This window comes from Stegostoma tigrinum, chromosome 17, assembly GCF_030684315.1.
Source record: "Stegostoma tigrinum isolate sSteTig4 chromosome 17, sSteTig4.hap1, whole genome shotgun sequence".
Lineage (NCBI taxonomy): Eukaryota > Metazoa > Chordata > Chondrichthyes > Orectolobiformes > Stegostomatidae > Stegostoma > Stegostoma tigrinum.
Window position 1 is genome coordinate 37,209,170 of NC_081370.1, and position 17,262 is coordinate 37,226,431.

The window sequence follows — 17,262 nt, forward strand, 5'->3', positions numbered from 1 at the left end:
TCCTGCACTGCCACAATGATGCCACCCGAAGGTTGCAGGAACAGCAACTCATATTCCGCCTGGGAACCCTGCAGCCATATGGTATCAATGTGGACTTCACCAGTTTCAAAATCTCCCCTTCCCCCACTGCATCACTAAACCAGCCCAGTTCATCCCCTCCCCCCACTGCACCACACAACCAGCCCAGCTCTTCCCCCCCACCCACTGCATCCCAAAACCAGTCCAACCTGTCTCTGCCTCCCTAACCGGTTCTTCCTCTCACCCATCCCTTCCTCCCACCCCAAGCCGCACCCCCAGCTACCTACTAACCTCATCCCACCTCCTTGACCTGTCCGTCTTCCCTGGACTGACCTATCCCCTCCCTACCTCCCCACCTACACCCTCTCCACCTATCTTCTTTACTCTCCATCTTCGGTCCGCCTCCCCCTCTCTCCCTATTTATTCCAGTTCCCTCCCCCCATCCCCCTCTCTGATGAAGGGTCCAGGCCCGAAACGTCAGCTTTTGTGCTCCTGAGATGCTGCTTGGCCTGCTGTGTTCATCCAGCCTCACATTTTATTATCTTGGAATCTCCAGCATCTGCAGTTCCCATTATCTCTCTCAACCCATAACCTTCTGGTTTGATAGTGAGGGTGCTACCCATGAGCCAGAGCCACATTGTGAATCAATGAGTGAGACTGCTTGTTATTGCATTTCCATTGCTTAACTGGTCCGACATTAAGTTTATTGATGCTGATTGGTGTGTAGCAGAATCCACTCTTCACTACTTGTGGACTTTGCATTTCCAAGGACCCTGAGAAGCCATGTGGACATTCTGACTGAAAGTGAATGCTATAAGTGCTTGTGTCTCATTATGTTTGATAGCCAGTGATGATGCGGACCTTACTGCTTACATGACTGTATGTGCTCTCCAATTAATTGTAGCCATTCTGGCCGATGGGAACTGGTTGTGCCCGTGGATTCCTGGCAGCCTTGGACACAGCATGGATGGTGAAGAGGTGGGCAGAAAACATACCATCGCTGGAGATCTTGGCAGAGAGGTGAGAGAAAGTATTGTCTACCAAGTCTGTTGTCTGATTCTAGCAGAAACTTCCAAGTTTTTCCATACAGCAACTCTGCTAAAGAATAGAGTGAGGGATGATCCGAAAGAGACCTTTCTGATTATGGAGGGCTTCAGATTTTGTGGAGGGCCACAAATATAAGACAGTCACTAGTAAATCTCAGAGGAAATTTAGAAGAAACCTCCTTACCCACAAAGTGGTGAATGTGTGAAAATTGCTGCCAAGGGATGGCTGGGATTAATCAAATTTGCATTAAAGAGGAAACTGGATGAATATATGAGAGAGAAAGGAAAGGAGGATGTTCTGATAGGGTAGGATGAAGTAAGATAAAAGGGAAGCTTGTGAGGGAAATTTGGGCTGAATAGTCTCCTTCTGTTAACTTCATGCAGTTTGATGTCCGTTACAGAGTGAGTGGTTACTAGGTGGTAACGGAATGTTTTGAACAATAATCAGTGCATGGGCTTTGCAGTGTTATTGTAAGGATTGCCAACTGGGAAAACAAACCGAGAAGAATTATTACAAACCAACACCAAACATAGACTGGAATTTCGTTTGCTAATCTGTACTGTTACAGTGATGAAGTTGGATAAACCCTTAATATCCAGACTGTGAGTCTGAACTAATTCCTGGGGTTTGGTGTGCCAGTTAAGTGAAAGGAGCAGGACTCTTTCACAATGACCTGTTTAAGGTTTTCTATGCTGTGTTGTTGGGGTGTTCAGGGAGGGATTGAAGAGTCTAGTACTTAGGGGGGGAACCTGTGCCACTTCAGTGGACATTAGGTATCAACTTTGTAAAGTGGGTCCTTGGAAAGGTGACAGGTCCTTTTCTATGGAGAATATTTGTGTATCAGTTAGATTTTTAAGGGAAGCGATATAAGTACATGAAGAAGAAAGGAATAGAAGGCAAGAAGAGATGAAGAGTGTAAATACGAGGCATTAATGATGTCATAAAATTGTTGGGCTGAATGGCCTGCTTCTGCGCTGCAAATTTTATGTAGTCTATGAAAGTTCAGTAGTTTTGCTTTCTTTTGTAATCTGAATCCAGTTACAAATTGTGTTTGACTGAATTAAGATTAATTTAAGTTTGCTCAGGTGCTGCATGAATTTAGAGCATCATAGACTCTGCATTATTATGTCAAGTTCCATCACAATAGCCCAGAACCTGTTGTTGGCACCACCAGCACCTAATGTAACTGAAACTAATATCTTAACCCATTCATGTCAGTCCTAGCCTTCTTTTCCAGCAGAACTATTAAGCCATTCTAATTAAAGTGACCAGGGCTCAAAACAGGTGAGGGTTATCATCTCAATAAAATGATTGCACGTAGTAAAAGAGAATTTATTTCCTCCACATGTGAGGGGAGCCTAGAACCAGGTTATTCAGGGATTGTGTACAAAAGTATTTAGAAAAAGGAAGTAGTGACTTGCATTTGTATAACATGTTTCACAACCTTGATGGCCCAAAACGCCTTACAATGAATTAGTTTTGAAGGGTAGCCATTGTTGTAATGAAGGAAGCACAGCAGCCATTTGTGCACAGCAAGATCCCATAAAACATGGTATTGAACGGGTAATCTGCTTCACTGGTGCTGGTTGAGGGATAAATATTTGTGAAATTATTGGAAATTATTTCAAAATATAATAGTGGAATTATGTCACCTGATGATCCCCGCCTGCTTTCTCAGATGGGCAGGGTTTACCATCTCATCCAGTTGACCATATGTGTAATGGGACTGCATTCCCAGTGTCGCACTGGATCATTAGCCTAGATTTTTGCACTTAGGTTATTAGAGCATGAATTGAGGCCACAATCTTCTGATTCAAAGAGAGAGCGCTGCCCATCGGGCTATAGCTGGAATGATTTATTTTCATCCACAAGATGATAAAAATCAAGATCCTTCTCCCTCAGAGCCCTCGAATATCATAGAACTTTTGTTGAAATTGGTAGATTTATTGTTGGATAAGGAGATTGAGGAATGTGGGCCTAAGGTGGGGAATGTGAGGAACAATTCAGGATCTAATCGAATGGTGGAAAAGGCTAGGGGTCAGTGGGTGGGGAGGCTCAATGGCCTCCTCCAGTTCTTAAGTGAATAATGGTATTTGATTGCTATCAATGTTGGCAGTAACGCAGTGAAACTTCCTCACAGTCCTGATTTCGGCTGCAAGCTCTGAGCTGAGAATGCAAGGAATGAAGCCGTATCCAAGGATCCTTTGGATTGGAGTGGGACCATCAAGACCAGGAGGGAGTCCAATATGGCTCCTGACCCTTAATCAGGCAGAACACAGGAAAACACTCTGTTGTGAAGGCTCAATTGTGTTCTTTGGACAGTTTCCAGGAATGAGCTTGTGATCTACAGAGTGTGTTATTTGAACTGATTCTAGTCAGATTCCAGATATGTCAAGAATTTTATTCTTAGCAGAAGTTATGATAGATTTTTGAAATGAAACCTCTGTTATCTCCATTCCAATTATCTACGAAGATTTTGAAAGCCTCGAGCAAAAAGTTAAATCTCCGTATGTTTTCATTGGCATCTCCCAACTGATCTATGATCTCACAACTAGGACTGATGCATTGTACAGACAAGCTCAAATGTTGTACAGAGAGAAGGGGAAATAGAGAGAAGATGAGGGGTGGGTGAAGGAGGAAGGGAGAAGAGAGCATTCTTTAATACAAATGGATCTTGCTGTAAGTATAACAGTCCATTAACAACTTAGGCTGTTATTAATGCATAAATCAGTCAGCCAGTTATGGGAATGAAGTGATTTGCCCTGCCTTGTGAAGCAGAACTTGCTGGTAATTTGTACTGCTCCACACGTACCCTCTGAGAACATCCTAGCTGTCCTGCTAAAAGTTTGTTGGATTTGCACAAACATCACTTAAGGCAGCTGGAGATAGTTAGGGCCTGTTTAGACCTGTTATGACACAATTCCATGGTCTTCACATGGTGACTTTGGGCTGGACCTTCTGGCCTAGAGATAGCGATACTACCCTATATCACAGGATCCTCAATTGGGGCTGTTATTCGCCAGTTTATGTGACATGATAATTGTTAATACAATGTCAATCAGTTGCTAGAAATTGAACACCACAGCACAGGAACCACCACAGGCACCATGTCTGTGCTGACAACGATGCCATTCTAAACTCTCCCGCACGTGGACCACGTCTCTCTATTCTCTGCCTTTTCATGTGTCTGTCTAAATGCCTCTTAAATGTTGCTATTGTATCTGTTTCTACCACCTCCCCTGGCAGCACGTTGCCACCACCCTCTATGTTTTAAAAAAAAACTTGCCTCACACATCTCAGAGTCATACAGCACAGAAACAGACCCTACAGTCCAACTAGGCCTTGCTGACCATCATCTCAAACTAAACTAGTCCCACCTGCCTGCTCCAGGTCCATATCTATCCAACTGTTTCCTATTCATATACTTATCCAAATGTCTTTTAAACGTTGTAGTTGTGCCCACATCCACCACTCCCTCAGGAAGTTCATTCCGCACATGGATCACACTCTGTGTAAAACATTTGCCCCTCATGTCTTTTTTAAATCTCTCTCCTGTCATCTTAAAAATGTGCCCCGGTCTTGAAATCCCCCATCCTAGGGAAAAGGCAACTACCATGAACCCTATCTGTACCTCTCATTATTTTATAAACTTCTATCAGGTCACTTCTCAACCTCCAACACTTCAGTGAAAAACAACCCAGCCTATCCGGCCCTTGTGTGTAACTCAATCCTTCCATACCCGGCTCCCACCTTAAACCTCTGCCCCCTACTATTTGATATTTCATCCTGGGATAAAGACTCTGACTATCCACCCTATCCATGCCGCTCATCATTTTATATACTTCTATCAAGTCTCTACTCGACCTTTTCATGCTGTTGTAATACAGTGCAACCTCTCCTTTATAGCTTATACACTCCAAATTGGGCAGCATTCTGCTAAAGCTTTTTGTTGCACCATCTCTAAAGCTTCCACATCCTTCCTTTGGTGTGATGACTAGACTACGCACACTACTCCAAATATGGCAATTGAACTTGCAGAACATCAACAGTCATAGACCTCCAGTTAGAAAAACATCCTCCGCAGCTATCCTCTGCCTTCTATGACCAAGCTGATTTTGTACCCAACTTTACCAACTCACCATGGATCCCATGTGACTTAATCTTCTGGACCAGCCTTTCATGAGGGACCTTTATCAAATGCTTTAGCAAAGTCCATGTAGATGCTATCCATTTCAAAAACCTTTAATCAAATTTGTGAGACAAAATCTACCCCACATAAAGCCTCACTGACTATCCCTAATAAGTCCATTCTTTTAAAAATATGAGTAAATCCTGTCCCTAAGAATCTTCTCCAATAATTTCCCTCCCCACTGACTCATTGGTGTATAATTTCCTAGAGTATTCCTGGTGGCACGAGACCCAGGTTTGATTCCAGCCTCAGCCTCTGTCTTTGTGCGAGTTTCATGTTCTCCCCATGCCTGTGTGGGTTTCCTCCAGTGCTCGGTTTCAACCCACAGTCTAAAGATGTGCAGGTTAGGTGGATTGACCATTTTAAATTGCCCCATAGTGTCCAGTGATATGCAGGTTGGGTGGATTAGTTATGGAAATTGCAGGGATAGGGTGGGATGCTCTTCAGAGGGTCAGTGCAGATTCAATGGGCTGAATGGCCTGTTCCCACACTGAAAGATTCTATGAGGACAACCTCTTGAACAAAGGAACAACATTCGCTTTTCTCCAGTCTTCTGGGGCCTCCCCTGTCACTGAAGAGGTTAAAGATCTCTTTCAAGGCCCCAGCATCATCTTCCTTGCATCCCTCAGTATCTGGAGTAGATCCTATCAGGTCCTAGGGGCTTGTCTATCTTAATATTTTTCAAGACACACAACACCACCTCCTTAATATCGACAAGCTGTAGAGTAACATCTCCCTAATCTGAGCACCATCCATGTCCTTCTCCTTTGGTAAATACCAATGCTAAGTACTCATTAAGGGTCCCACCCTCTTCCTCCCGTTCCAAACGTAAATTCCGTCCTTTGCGTTTGAATGGACCTTTCACAAGTGACCCTCTTGCTCCTAATATGAGTGTAAAATGCCTTGACATTCTCCTTAATCCAATTTACCAAGGACATTTCATGGCCATTTTTAGCTCTCCTAATTCCTTCTTTAACTTTTCCCTGCTTCCCCAAAGGCCTTGTCTAATTTCAGTTTCCTAATCATTACATATGCTTCCTTCTTCTTTTTTGACTGAACTTTCAATGTCTGTTATCATCCAGGAATGTGGCCATCCTTATCTTTTATCGTGACAAAAATGTGCTAGCCCTGAATTCCTATCAACTGGCCTTTAAATGAGTTTCAAATGGTGGATATGGGTTTTCCCCTCAAACAGCTGCCCCCAATCTAATTTCTCCAGTTCCTGCCAAATACTGTAATTAGACTTGCCCCAATTTAGCACTTTCACCCAAGGACCAGTCTTTATCCTTGTTCTTAAAGCTTCCAGAATTATGATTACTGTTCCCAAAATGCACCCCACTGAAACTTCAATCACTTGTCCAGGTACATTCTCCAATACAGGGTCTAGTATGGCTCGTTCCCTATGTGAGCTATTTACATATTGTTTCAGGAAGCCTTCCTAGATGCACCTAACAAATTCTGCCCCATCTAAGCCCCTGGCACTAAGGGAGTCCCATTCGACATTTGGAAAATTAAAATCACCCATAACAACAACAACCCTGTTGTTATTACATCTTCCTGCAATCTATCTACATAATCTGTTCCTCTGTCTCCTACTGGCTTTTGGGAGGCCTGAGGTGTAACTCCATCATAGTGATTACACCTTCCTTATTCCTGAGTTTGACTTAGATGGCCTCGCTGGAGGAGCCCTCCACAATGTCTTCTCTTAGTTTAGTTGTGACATTCTCCTTAACCAGTAATGCAACTCCCCTCATCTATCCCCCTTACCCCGCCCGTAGCACAGGGTGGTATGTGGGGAAGGTGTGAAAGTTTGTGTATTGGGTCACCTCCCTAACATGATATTGCCTCACAGCAATCTCCCTTGAGGAAGATTCAGGATGTTAACGGGTAGCCAATTGTTAGCAACTGAGTGCCTAATTGGAAGCAGCATTGTCATATCACTAGGATCTTCCTGACAGCAGCTGAAACTCAGCAGTTGGCTGGAGGTGCCCTTCCTGCTGGAGTCGAGGGGAATGGGATGGGTTGGGGGTGCAGTTACCATTGAGGCCTCTTCTAATTTTACCCACCTTACCGTGGAGCCAGGACTTAACGTGGCTGTAGGCCGTGCTTTGGAAAGTTTCTCCCTCCTCATTGATAACTTGCTATGGTATATGTTTTTTTTAAACCAATTTTTAAAAAATGAGTTGCTTAGAGAGTTCCTCCATCTTAAAGCATCCTTGTTGCCCCCTTCCTATGTTGGTGGGGCCCATTTCACTTACTCTCACTTCCCTCTCTGTCTCTCTCGGTTAAGCTGCCAGCCACCAAGGCCTCGAGGTGCCTCGGGGAGGCGATGGCCTAGTAGTATTATTGCTGCACTGCTAATCCAAGTTATGTTCTGGGACCTGGCTTCGAATCCTGCCATTAGTTGTTGAAATTTTAATTCAATGACAAAAATCTGTAATGAAGAGTCTAATGATAATCATGAATCCACATTAGGAAATACCTATCTGCTTTACAAATGTCCTTCAATGAAGGAAGCTACCATCCTTATCTGATCTCCCCTCCATGTGACTCCAGACCCACAACAATATGGCTGACTCTTAACTGCCCTTTGAGATGGCCAATAAAAGCTGGCCTATCCAGCAACCCCCCAATCACTTGAATGAATAAAATAAAATCCAATTGGCCCATTCAGCCTGCAGAGCCCATCTGATGGCCCTCATTGGATGGGGATTCTGGTGGTGTCCTGGTACTTGGCCACATGGGAAACTATGTAGGACTCTGGCCTCATCACAGTCAGAACTATGTCTGATTTGGTTCTAATTCATTCACTTTCCTTTATCACAGACCCTTTCTTCTTTCCCAATCCCAAAAACTTGTTGCTTAAGGGCCTGTTGTTTCCTGAAGTCTCAAGAGTTTCATTGTCCGCAACAGATCATTACTGGCTGCCACTTCCTTTAAGTTAAAAACGGGCTGCTCCCGTTTCCTCCCACAGTCCAAAGGTGTGCAGACTAGGTGGATCGGCCATGCTAAATTGCCTGTAGTGCTTAGGGGTGTGTGGGTTATAGGGAGATGGGTCTGGGTGGGATGCTTCAAGGGGCGGTGTGGACTTGTTGGGCCGAAGGGCCTGTTTCCACGCTGTAGGGAATCTAATCTATTCTAATGAGACTCATCATTTCAAGCTGATAGATGTGGGTAGTAATCTAAGATGCACTAGTCCAGCCCAGGCACTGTAAAATGCTGCTATCTGTTCGGATATGTTAACATTTCTAGTTTGATTCCCATTCAGTATGGAGTCCCTCCAGGACTAGGATTAACACTGAACATTTCACCCTTCAGCTGTTAGCCAGAGAAAGCCTCACATAATTTAGGCCAGCGCAACCAGTGCATTACTGAGGGAGCATTGTACTGTCAGAAGAGCTCTTATGGATGAGGCATTAAACTGAGGTCCCGTCTCCTTTCTGAGACAGGTGTATGAGATCCCTTGGCACTACTTCTAAGGAAAACAGGGAACTTTTCAATAGTACCTTCATCAATACTGATCCCTCAACTAACATCACTAAAACCTGATTAATTGGCCATTCTCTCGTGGCTGCTTGTGGGCTCCTCTTGTGAGCAAAGTGGCTGCCACATTTCATATATCACAATAGTGATTATATTAGAAAAGCACTTCTTTGGCTGTTAATTGCTTTGTGGTATCCTGAAGGGGCTGCAGGTGCAACAACAGAAATACAGGTTCTTTGCCAGAGTTTAAAAAAATGTGTTTGAATTTTCTGTGCCTCACTTTCCAGAGAAAGTATTTATCGACTGCTACCTCAAACCACTCCAGAAAACATCAACAAGAACTTTGACCAGTACACAATAGATCCAGGAACGCGGTACCCCAACCTCAACTCAAATTGTGTACAGCCTTACCAGGTACGACCACAGTGACACACACAGACTGGGTAAAACCTTGTGTTCACAGAATGTTACACTGTACGTGGACGCCATTCACCCCTTCATGCCTGTGCTGACTTTCAAGTAGTGTCTGTCCCACAATCCAGTTCTTTGTCAATAAATTTGTGAGTACTTCCCTTTTATTTGAAGGTTATTATGGAATTGACTTCCATTACCCTGTTAGGCAGTGCATTCCAGATTACGCTAGCTTGCTTTGGTTTTTAAAAAAACCACATTGCTTCTGCTTTTGCTACTCACCAGAAATCTGGGCCTTCTGGTTAATAACCTGTCAACCACTGAAGACAGTTTCACCTTATTTGCTCCATTTAGACCTTTCATGATTTTGAAGAAGTCTTTTGAATCTCCCCTTAACCTTCTCCTCTCCAAGGAGAACCATTTCAGTTACTCCTGTCCATCTGTATTATTGAAATCCCTCATCTGAGGCATCATTCTCATATGTATTCTGTGCAGTCACTATTTTTTTCACACCTGGCATGTGAATGTCACGGTGAAGCCAAGTGTTTATGGCCTTTTCCTAACTGCCCTTGAGAAGATGTTGCTGAGACAGCACCTTGGACCACAGCATTCTGTGTGGTGTGGGGATGGCTACCATAACTGTTTATAGGGAAGGGCCTCCAACATTTAATCCCGCAGCAATGGAGCATCCACAATATTGTTCCAAGTCAGGATAGAGTGTGCCCTGTTGGGTTGGTCGGGTAAGTACATAGAGATGGTACTGTTCTAAAGAGAATAAAAGGAACCTTTGTTTCTTAAACGTCCTTCAGGTTCATGAGCTGTACATCACAACAGATCTGAAGAACTGCCCACTAGAGAGAGTAAACTCCCTGCGAAAATCTATCAAAGTGTCACGTCATGGTGAGTCACATTTACCAGTCTTTGGTGATCCCCTGTACACTGGGGAGAAGAAACACAGACTGCTTTGACTAACACCTCCGCTCTCTTGGTTAAAAAAATGACCCTGAGCTTCCAGAGTACAACAGGACCTTGATCAGATGGGCTGGGCCAAGGAGTGGAGTTTAATTTAGGTAACTGTGAGGTGTTGCATTTTGGTAAGGCAAATCAGAGCAGAACTTATACAGTTAATGTTCAGGTGCTGGCAGCGTTGCCGAACAAAGAGACTGCGGGGTGCAGAGTGCACAGCTCCTTTAAAGTGGAGTTGCAGGTAGGCAGGGTGGTGAAAAAGGTGTTTGACGCGCTAGCCCTCATTGTCAGTGCTTTGAGTGTAGGAGTTGGGATGTCACATTGTTGCTGTCCAGGACATTGGTTAGACCACTTTTAGAATACTGCATTGAGCTCTGTTCTTCCTGCTAGAGGAAATATGCTGTTAAACTTGAAAGGGCTCAGAGACAATTTACAAGAATGTGCTGGGACTAGAGGGTTTAAGTTATAGGGAGAAGCTGAATATGATGGGGGCTTTCTTCCCTGGAGCGTCAAAGGCTGAAGGATGTCCTTATAGAGATTTATAGAATCATGAGGGACCTCGATAGGGTGAACACCAAAGGTCTTTTTCCAGGGTAGGGGGTTCCAAAATTACAGGGCATAGGTTTAAGGTGAAAGGGGAAAGATTTAAAAGGGACTTAAGGGACAACATTTTCACACAGAGGGTTGTGCATGTATGGAATGAGCTGCCAAAGGAAGTGGTGGAGGCTGGTACAATTACAACATTTAAAAGGCATTTGGATGGGTAGATGAACAGGAAGGGTTTAGAGAGATGTGGCCAAATGCTGGCAAATGCAACTAGGTCAGTTTTGGATATCGAGTCAGCATGGACGAGTGGGACTGAAGGTTCTGTTTCCGTGCTGTATGTCTGTATAACCTCCAGAGATCACTAGTGTAGTTCCTGCCCTATCCTCTTGACTATTCGTGTATTTAGAACTGAGGGTGCAAAATGTTTGCACTTAAATGGTTTCTTAGAATCTTAGAAATTTGCTATCCCAGTGAACAGTGGCTGCTTTGAGTTGAGGATATTTTTGTCCACTAAGGGAATCAAGAATGATTCAGGAAAGTAGAGTTGTGACAGAAGATCAGCCATAATCTTACTGAATGCTAAAACAAGCTGAACGGACCAGCTCCGGCTTCTAACATTCTTATATCAGCAGTTTTACTTTCATTATTGTATCTGGTGCTGCAAAAACATTGCAGGATTACAGAATTGTTCTGGCACAAGAGACCATTCAGTCCATTGTGACCATGTCGGCTCTCCGAATGAACAGTTTACACTGTGTCATTCCATTGCCTTCACCCGAAAACCTGTATGTTCTTCCTTCTTCAGATCATAATCAGTTCGCTTTTGAATGCTTTGATCAAATCCACCTCTCCCGTGCTTTCAGACAGAGCACACCAGATCTCAACCACTTGCTGCATGAAACTGTTTCTCCTTAAGTCTCCATTGCTTCATTTGCCAATCATATTAAATCTGTGTCCTCTCATTCTCAGCCTGTCCTTAGGGAGAGTTTCTTCCTATCTACTGCGTGCGGACCCCTTTTAATTTGAAATATCTGTATCCGTTCTCCTCCCAACCTTCCCTTCCCAAAGAAATATGGTCCCAACTTTTCCAATCTATCTCTGTAACAGAAGCACCTCATCTCTGGAACCATTCTTGTGAATGCAATTGCTGTAATTTTACTGAAGTACTGACCTACAATTATTCATACTTCAGGAAAAGACTAAAGTGATGATCCCACACATTCAACTTCTGATTCTAGAAAAGCGAATAGAAGAAAGTCTTGGGAGCTTACAGTTTTTGGCATCAGTGCCAGCCCTTTGCAGATTACCTGTTTTACAGAAGGAGGTCTTTAGGACAGGTTGACAGTGCCTTGTCTCTGCGCCAGAAACTCTGGTTTCATGTTCCACTCAAGGACTTGTTAGCAATGGAAGGAACATTTATGAAAAGGTTCAATATGGTTGGTTAAAAGCCTGTTCATCCTTGCAACTTTTCCCCAATACTCTCCAAAGAGGAAATAGAAGTTCTTTGAGATATGAAGCAAAAAGACATATCACGAAGTGTTTATAGAGTAAGACAGGCCTTCCACCTAACTTTTCATGTTGCTATTTATGAAGTACACAAGCTTCCTCCCACCCTACCAATGTATATGTAGATTACATTTCGTCTAAGGATTTTCAGTCAATTTCCTAATATACCTCAATGTGTAACGCTGGTCTGTGCTCTACAAGAAGAATGTTGAAGCCGTGGTGAAAAGATTTACAGCTACGTAAACTACAGTTGGTTGTTTGTAGCTTTCTGGGCAAGCTGGCGCTCACTACTCAGGGAAAGAGGTGACTTGATACAATCTTAAAATTTGCGAAAGTTTTCGGTAAGCTGAACCTGTAAGTGAACCCAGAGAAGGGAGTACAGTCATTAACATCGATTAAGTTCAGGAGGAATTTCTTTATGGGTAGAGTGGAGGAAATATCAAACTCTGCAGCATGAAGTTGTCACGTGAATAGCATTGGTGCCTTTTAAGAAAGGCTTGATGTGTATATATAGAGCCATACACCATAGAAACAGACGCTTCCCAAACAGACCATGTTCCCAAACTAAACTAGTCTCACCTGCCTGCGCTTGGCCTATATCCCTCCAAACTGAAGAAGAAAGAAATATACAGACAGAGTGGGAGGTAAGAATTAGAATTAGATTTTATTGTCAAATGTACTTGACTATAGGAATGTAGGAGTGCAGTGAAAAGTGATACAAAGTCGCAATTCTCCAGCACCATCTTGGTTATGGACTTGATTGCAAAACCAAATTAAAAACCCAGTAGAAATAAAGGAAACAAAGTCAAAAGGAATGAGAAAGGACTGTTATGTTATCTCCATGCAAGCACCAGTCCAAACCACAGCTGGGAGTCTTGTGAGAAGCTGAGTGCTTGCTGCTGATGTTATCTCTCTCCCCCTCACACACATACTCTCTCTCACCCCCTCTCGCACACAGGCAACACACACATTCATACCAATGGGGTAAATCTGTATTTGCAGGTACATTCTATTTTGTTTAAAAAGCACACAATTTATAGACAGTCAGCCAATGTGGCGTTTTATGAATTCCTACTCTAGAAATAAAACTAGTCTGACTCCAAACCAAAACACGCACAGATTCTAAACAAGGCTTCTCACCTAACATGCATTATTTGACCTAAAATGTCATCTCTTCTTTACACTAATAAAACCTTTAGTTCTCTCAAGACTGTGACTTGAATTTGGGGATTTACAAATACGTACTGTTAACTGATTAAAGATTTAACAGCATCTTAGATTTGTTTAATATATCCTCATCAGTGTTGTGACCTTTTGATCTTTTACTTATAAATTCTGTGTCTGATATTATCTCTCTCACTAACACCTGTAGGAGGAGTGAGGCTCTGAAAGCTTGTGTTTTCAAATAAACCCCTTTGGACTATACTTTGGCGTTGTGTGATTTCTGAACATGTTACCTGAAGAATCTCATGGAGCCTAAGCACAAGTGGGGCTGACTGGCTTATTTCCTGTAAATGTATGATCTGGAAATGCTGATTGCGCCTTTGACCAACCTGCTTATCGATTGTTTTGTCTTATCTCTCAATCCTAGAGTCGGAGGTTCGTCCCAATAGGCTTTTAACCTGGTGCCAGAAGCAAACCGAGAGCTACAAGAATGTAGCAGTCACTGACTTGACCAGCTCCTGGAAGAATGGCCTAGCTTTGTGTGCAATCATACATCACTTCTGTCCACATCTAATGTAAGATTTACTTCTTGCATCATCTGTAAGAGTCGCTTGATGCTAGGAACTTGAACATTTTGGGATCCAGCCAAAGTCCTGCTGACTTTGTTTGGTTCCTGTATATCTAGGAGTCTGTTGGAGAGGACTGTTGGAAATACAGGGCATGAATGTGTCTGTTTGCCTTAAGAATGAAGGCATGAGTTCGCACTCTCCGAATCATAGGCTGAAACAACAGTTTCAAACAACAGAGGCTGGTCATTCAGCCCAGCATGTCCATTCTAGCTACTTCATACAATGGGCCCTGGTCTTTACCCATTGTGCCAATTCCGACTGCTTGTCCATCTCTAACACTCTTTATTCCATCACTAATAGTGATGCTTTCTCCTGTCTTGCTCCTCTAACCTCCTACTCCTCCCTGATGGCTCTGCCTCCTCACCTTTCTTTCCTCCTTTATAGAAAAATACTCCTTAAAACTGGCCTCTCTGACGAAGTTTATAGTTACCTGGCCCAGTAACTGTTTATGTAGCTCAGTGTTAAGCTTTCTATTCTGATCATGTCCCTGTGAAACATTATGGCATGTTTTATTCTGTACAAGATTCTATGTTAATGTAACTTGTCATCTTTTTTGTAAGTTTTGGGTGTGTTCCACTTCTATGGTGCAAAGCGTTTTGACCATGCTGCTGAATGTTCAGTATTATTGAAGCCTGTGATTTGGTACCACAGGAAATTTACTTCCAGCCCCCAAACCCCACACCCACCCCACCCTCCAGCCCATCTTTCACTCCCCTACCCTGATGATATGATTATTCTTCATTCATCCCCAGTGACTTTGATGCACTGAATGAAGAGGATGCTGCCAAAAACAACCAGCTGGCCTTTGATGTAGCAGAACGTGAGTTTGGGATCTCTCCAGTCACCACAGGGAAGGAGATGGCTTCAGTCCACGAGCCCGACAAACTCAGCATGGTCATGTATCTCTCCAAATTCTACGAGTACTTCCGTGGAAAACCACGCTCAATTTCCTGTGAGTGTTCCAGAGTGTGTCAGTGAACATTTGATAAGCTCCAGTATTGATCATAATGTCAGCCAGGGCTCAAATGGCTCAGAGCATTGTGGGTTCAGTGTGAGTTCACAACAAAGACTTGAACACCACCAGCCCTACACTTCGTATGCTGTACTGAGGGAGCGCTGCGCTGTTGGGGAGTCTGTACTGAGGGAGCGCTGTGCTGTTGGGCGTTCTGCTTTTCAGAGGAGATACTTAAACCAAGGCATCAGCAGCCATCTTAGGTGTATGTACAAGTTACCAGTGCCAGTATTTTGGAGAAATAAGGACATGGCTTTTAAAACTTAACATTTGACAGCTGGTATCGGTCAGCAAGCACAATGGTGTTTGTGCTTTCTTGGAATATGAGCAATGCTGACAGGACCAATACTGGTCCATTGAGTAAGTGGTGGACCTAAAGGAGGCTGGTGAGTGAGTGGATATGTCAGGCTGGATGACTGTGGAGAAGGGCTGCTGAGTACATGTGTGGAAGGAAGGGGACTGAGATATGTGCCTCAGGGGACAAGGTGCATTAATATGATTTATTGTTGTAAGTTGATCTATAATACATGAACTTTAACAGTTATCATAGAATCCCTAGAGTGTGGAAACAGGCCCTTCAGCTCAACAAGTCCACACCGACACTCAGAGCATCCTCCTCATCTGCACATCCCTGTACACAATGGGCAATTTAGCCTGGCCAATCCACCTTAACTGCACATTTTTGGACTGTGGGAGGAAACCCACACAGACACGGGGAGAATGTGCAAACTCCACACAGACAGTCGCCCAAGGGTGGATTCGAACCCGAGTCCCTGGTGCTGTGAGGGACCAGTGCTAACTACTGAGTCACCATGCCACCCTAACTGTATACCGACTGTTACTAATCTGCTTTATTGCTAACTTGTTTTTTATTGGCATCTGGGGTTATGTTAATTGTCACATGTTAAACTGAGGTTATATTGGAAAATACTTTGCAAAGTCTTGTGGTAGGCCATTTCAGAGGCAGGTAAGAGTTGATAGAGGTCTGGAATTACATGTAGACCAGACCATATAAGGTTGGCAGATTTCCTTTCCTAAAGAATATTCATGATTCAGATGGATTTTTTTTCGTGATAATGTAGGAGATTCATGATCATAATTGACGGAACTAACTTTTGGTTCCAGATATATTGAATTAATTATTTTCCCCAGTAAGGGGACAAAATGTCCACAGTCAAGCCTCCCAGCTCAGCAAACACACCAACATCTACAATTAATTGATGTTTAAGTTCATTTGCTGTCTTTTTGGAATTTGAATTCTTGTCAAGATTGTTTGCTCTGTTGTTAATGTGCTGGCTGTTTGAAAAAGCTTTACCATTATTGCTACGCACCCCACCTTTTCCGTAACCCTCTAAACATTCCCATTCATATGTTTATCCATTGTTGAAAGTTGCTTTTTACTTTGCTGCTATATCCCTTCCAGGCAATTTTATTCCCAATCATAAGGCCCCTTTAAAATGTCTTCTCATTTTTTTTTTGTCAATGGAAAGAGTTTAAAGTAATATTGACACCTTTAGTTTGTCTTTTTTGTCGTTTTCCAGCAGCATTATTCAGACAGGATAGCAACAAAATGCCTGCACCTTCAACCAGGCAAACAAATTCAGTCTTCAATGGTGTCAACTTGTTGCAGAGGAAACGGACACCAAAGGTAAGGAAATTGCGTTATTGGATGCGTAGAATTATTGGAATTTGATATAAGAAAAAGATCGCAGACATGGAACAGATGTTTTCACTTGTGAATCAGACTAGAACTTGGAGACATAAATACAAAATAGTCGTTAATGTATTTCATGGGGAATTCAGAAGAAACTTCTTTCCCAATAGAATTAGAAGGTGGAATTCACTACCAGAGGGAGTGACGAAAGTTATGTAGATTTAGAGTATAAGGGCAAGGAAGTGATGCTACATGTCTACATTGGTCAGAGCACATTTGCAAAGCTGTGTTCTGTTCTGGACACTTTATTTAAGGAAGGATGTTAAAGCCCTGGAGGGAGCTCAAAAGAGATTTGGTAGAATGATACCATGAATGTTAGATTTTAGAGGGATTTTAGATACAAGGAAAGATTGGAAAGATAGAGCTTATTCTCCTTGGAGTAGAGAAGATTAAGAGATAACCGTGTTGAGGTGTTCAAAATTATAAACAATTTTAACCAGGTAAAGAAGGATTTTTTTTCCACTAGTCAATATGTCAGCAACTAAATGTTACAATTTCAAGACTGTCAGCAAGAGAGTTAGAAGAGTGATGAGGAGAAACTTCTTTACCAGAGAGTTGTTGGGATTTGGAATGTGCT

General features: G+C 43.0%; 1 protein-coding gene across 4 annotated transcripts in view; it reads left to right on the forward strand.

Moving 5' to 3' along the window:
- mical2a (microtubule associated monooxygenase, calponin and LIM domain containing 2a) overlaps positions 1 to 17,262 on the forward strand; it is a 274,841-nt gene that overhangs the window by 114,063 nt on the left and 143,516 nt on the right. For all 4 annotated transcript variants that reach the window (XM_059652085.1, XM_059652086.1, XM_059652087.1 and 1 more), the window contains exons 9-14: positions 923 to 1,038; positions 9,025 to 9,151; positions 9,958 to 10,048; positions 13,758 to 13,905; positions 14,712 to 14,911; positions 16,513 to 16,619. In XM_059652085.1, the coding sequence (XP_059508068.1) occupies positions 923 to 1,038; positions 9,025 to 9,151; positions 9,958 to 10,048; positions 13,758 to 13,905; positions 14,712 to 14,911; positions 16,513 to 16,619 (789 nt within the window). The remainder of the gene's footprint in view (positions 1 to 922; positions 1,039 to 9,024; positions 9,152 to 9,957; positions 10,049 to 13,757; positions 13,906 to 14,711; positions 14,912 to 16,512; positions 16,620 to 17,262) is intronic.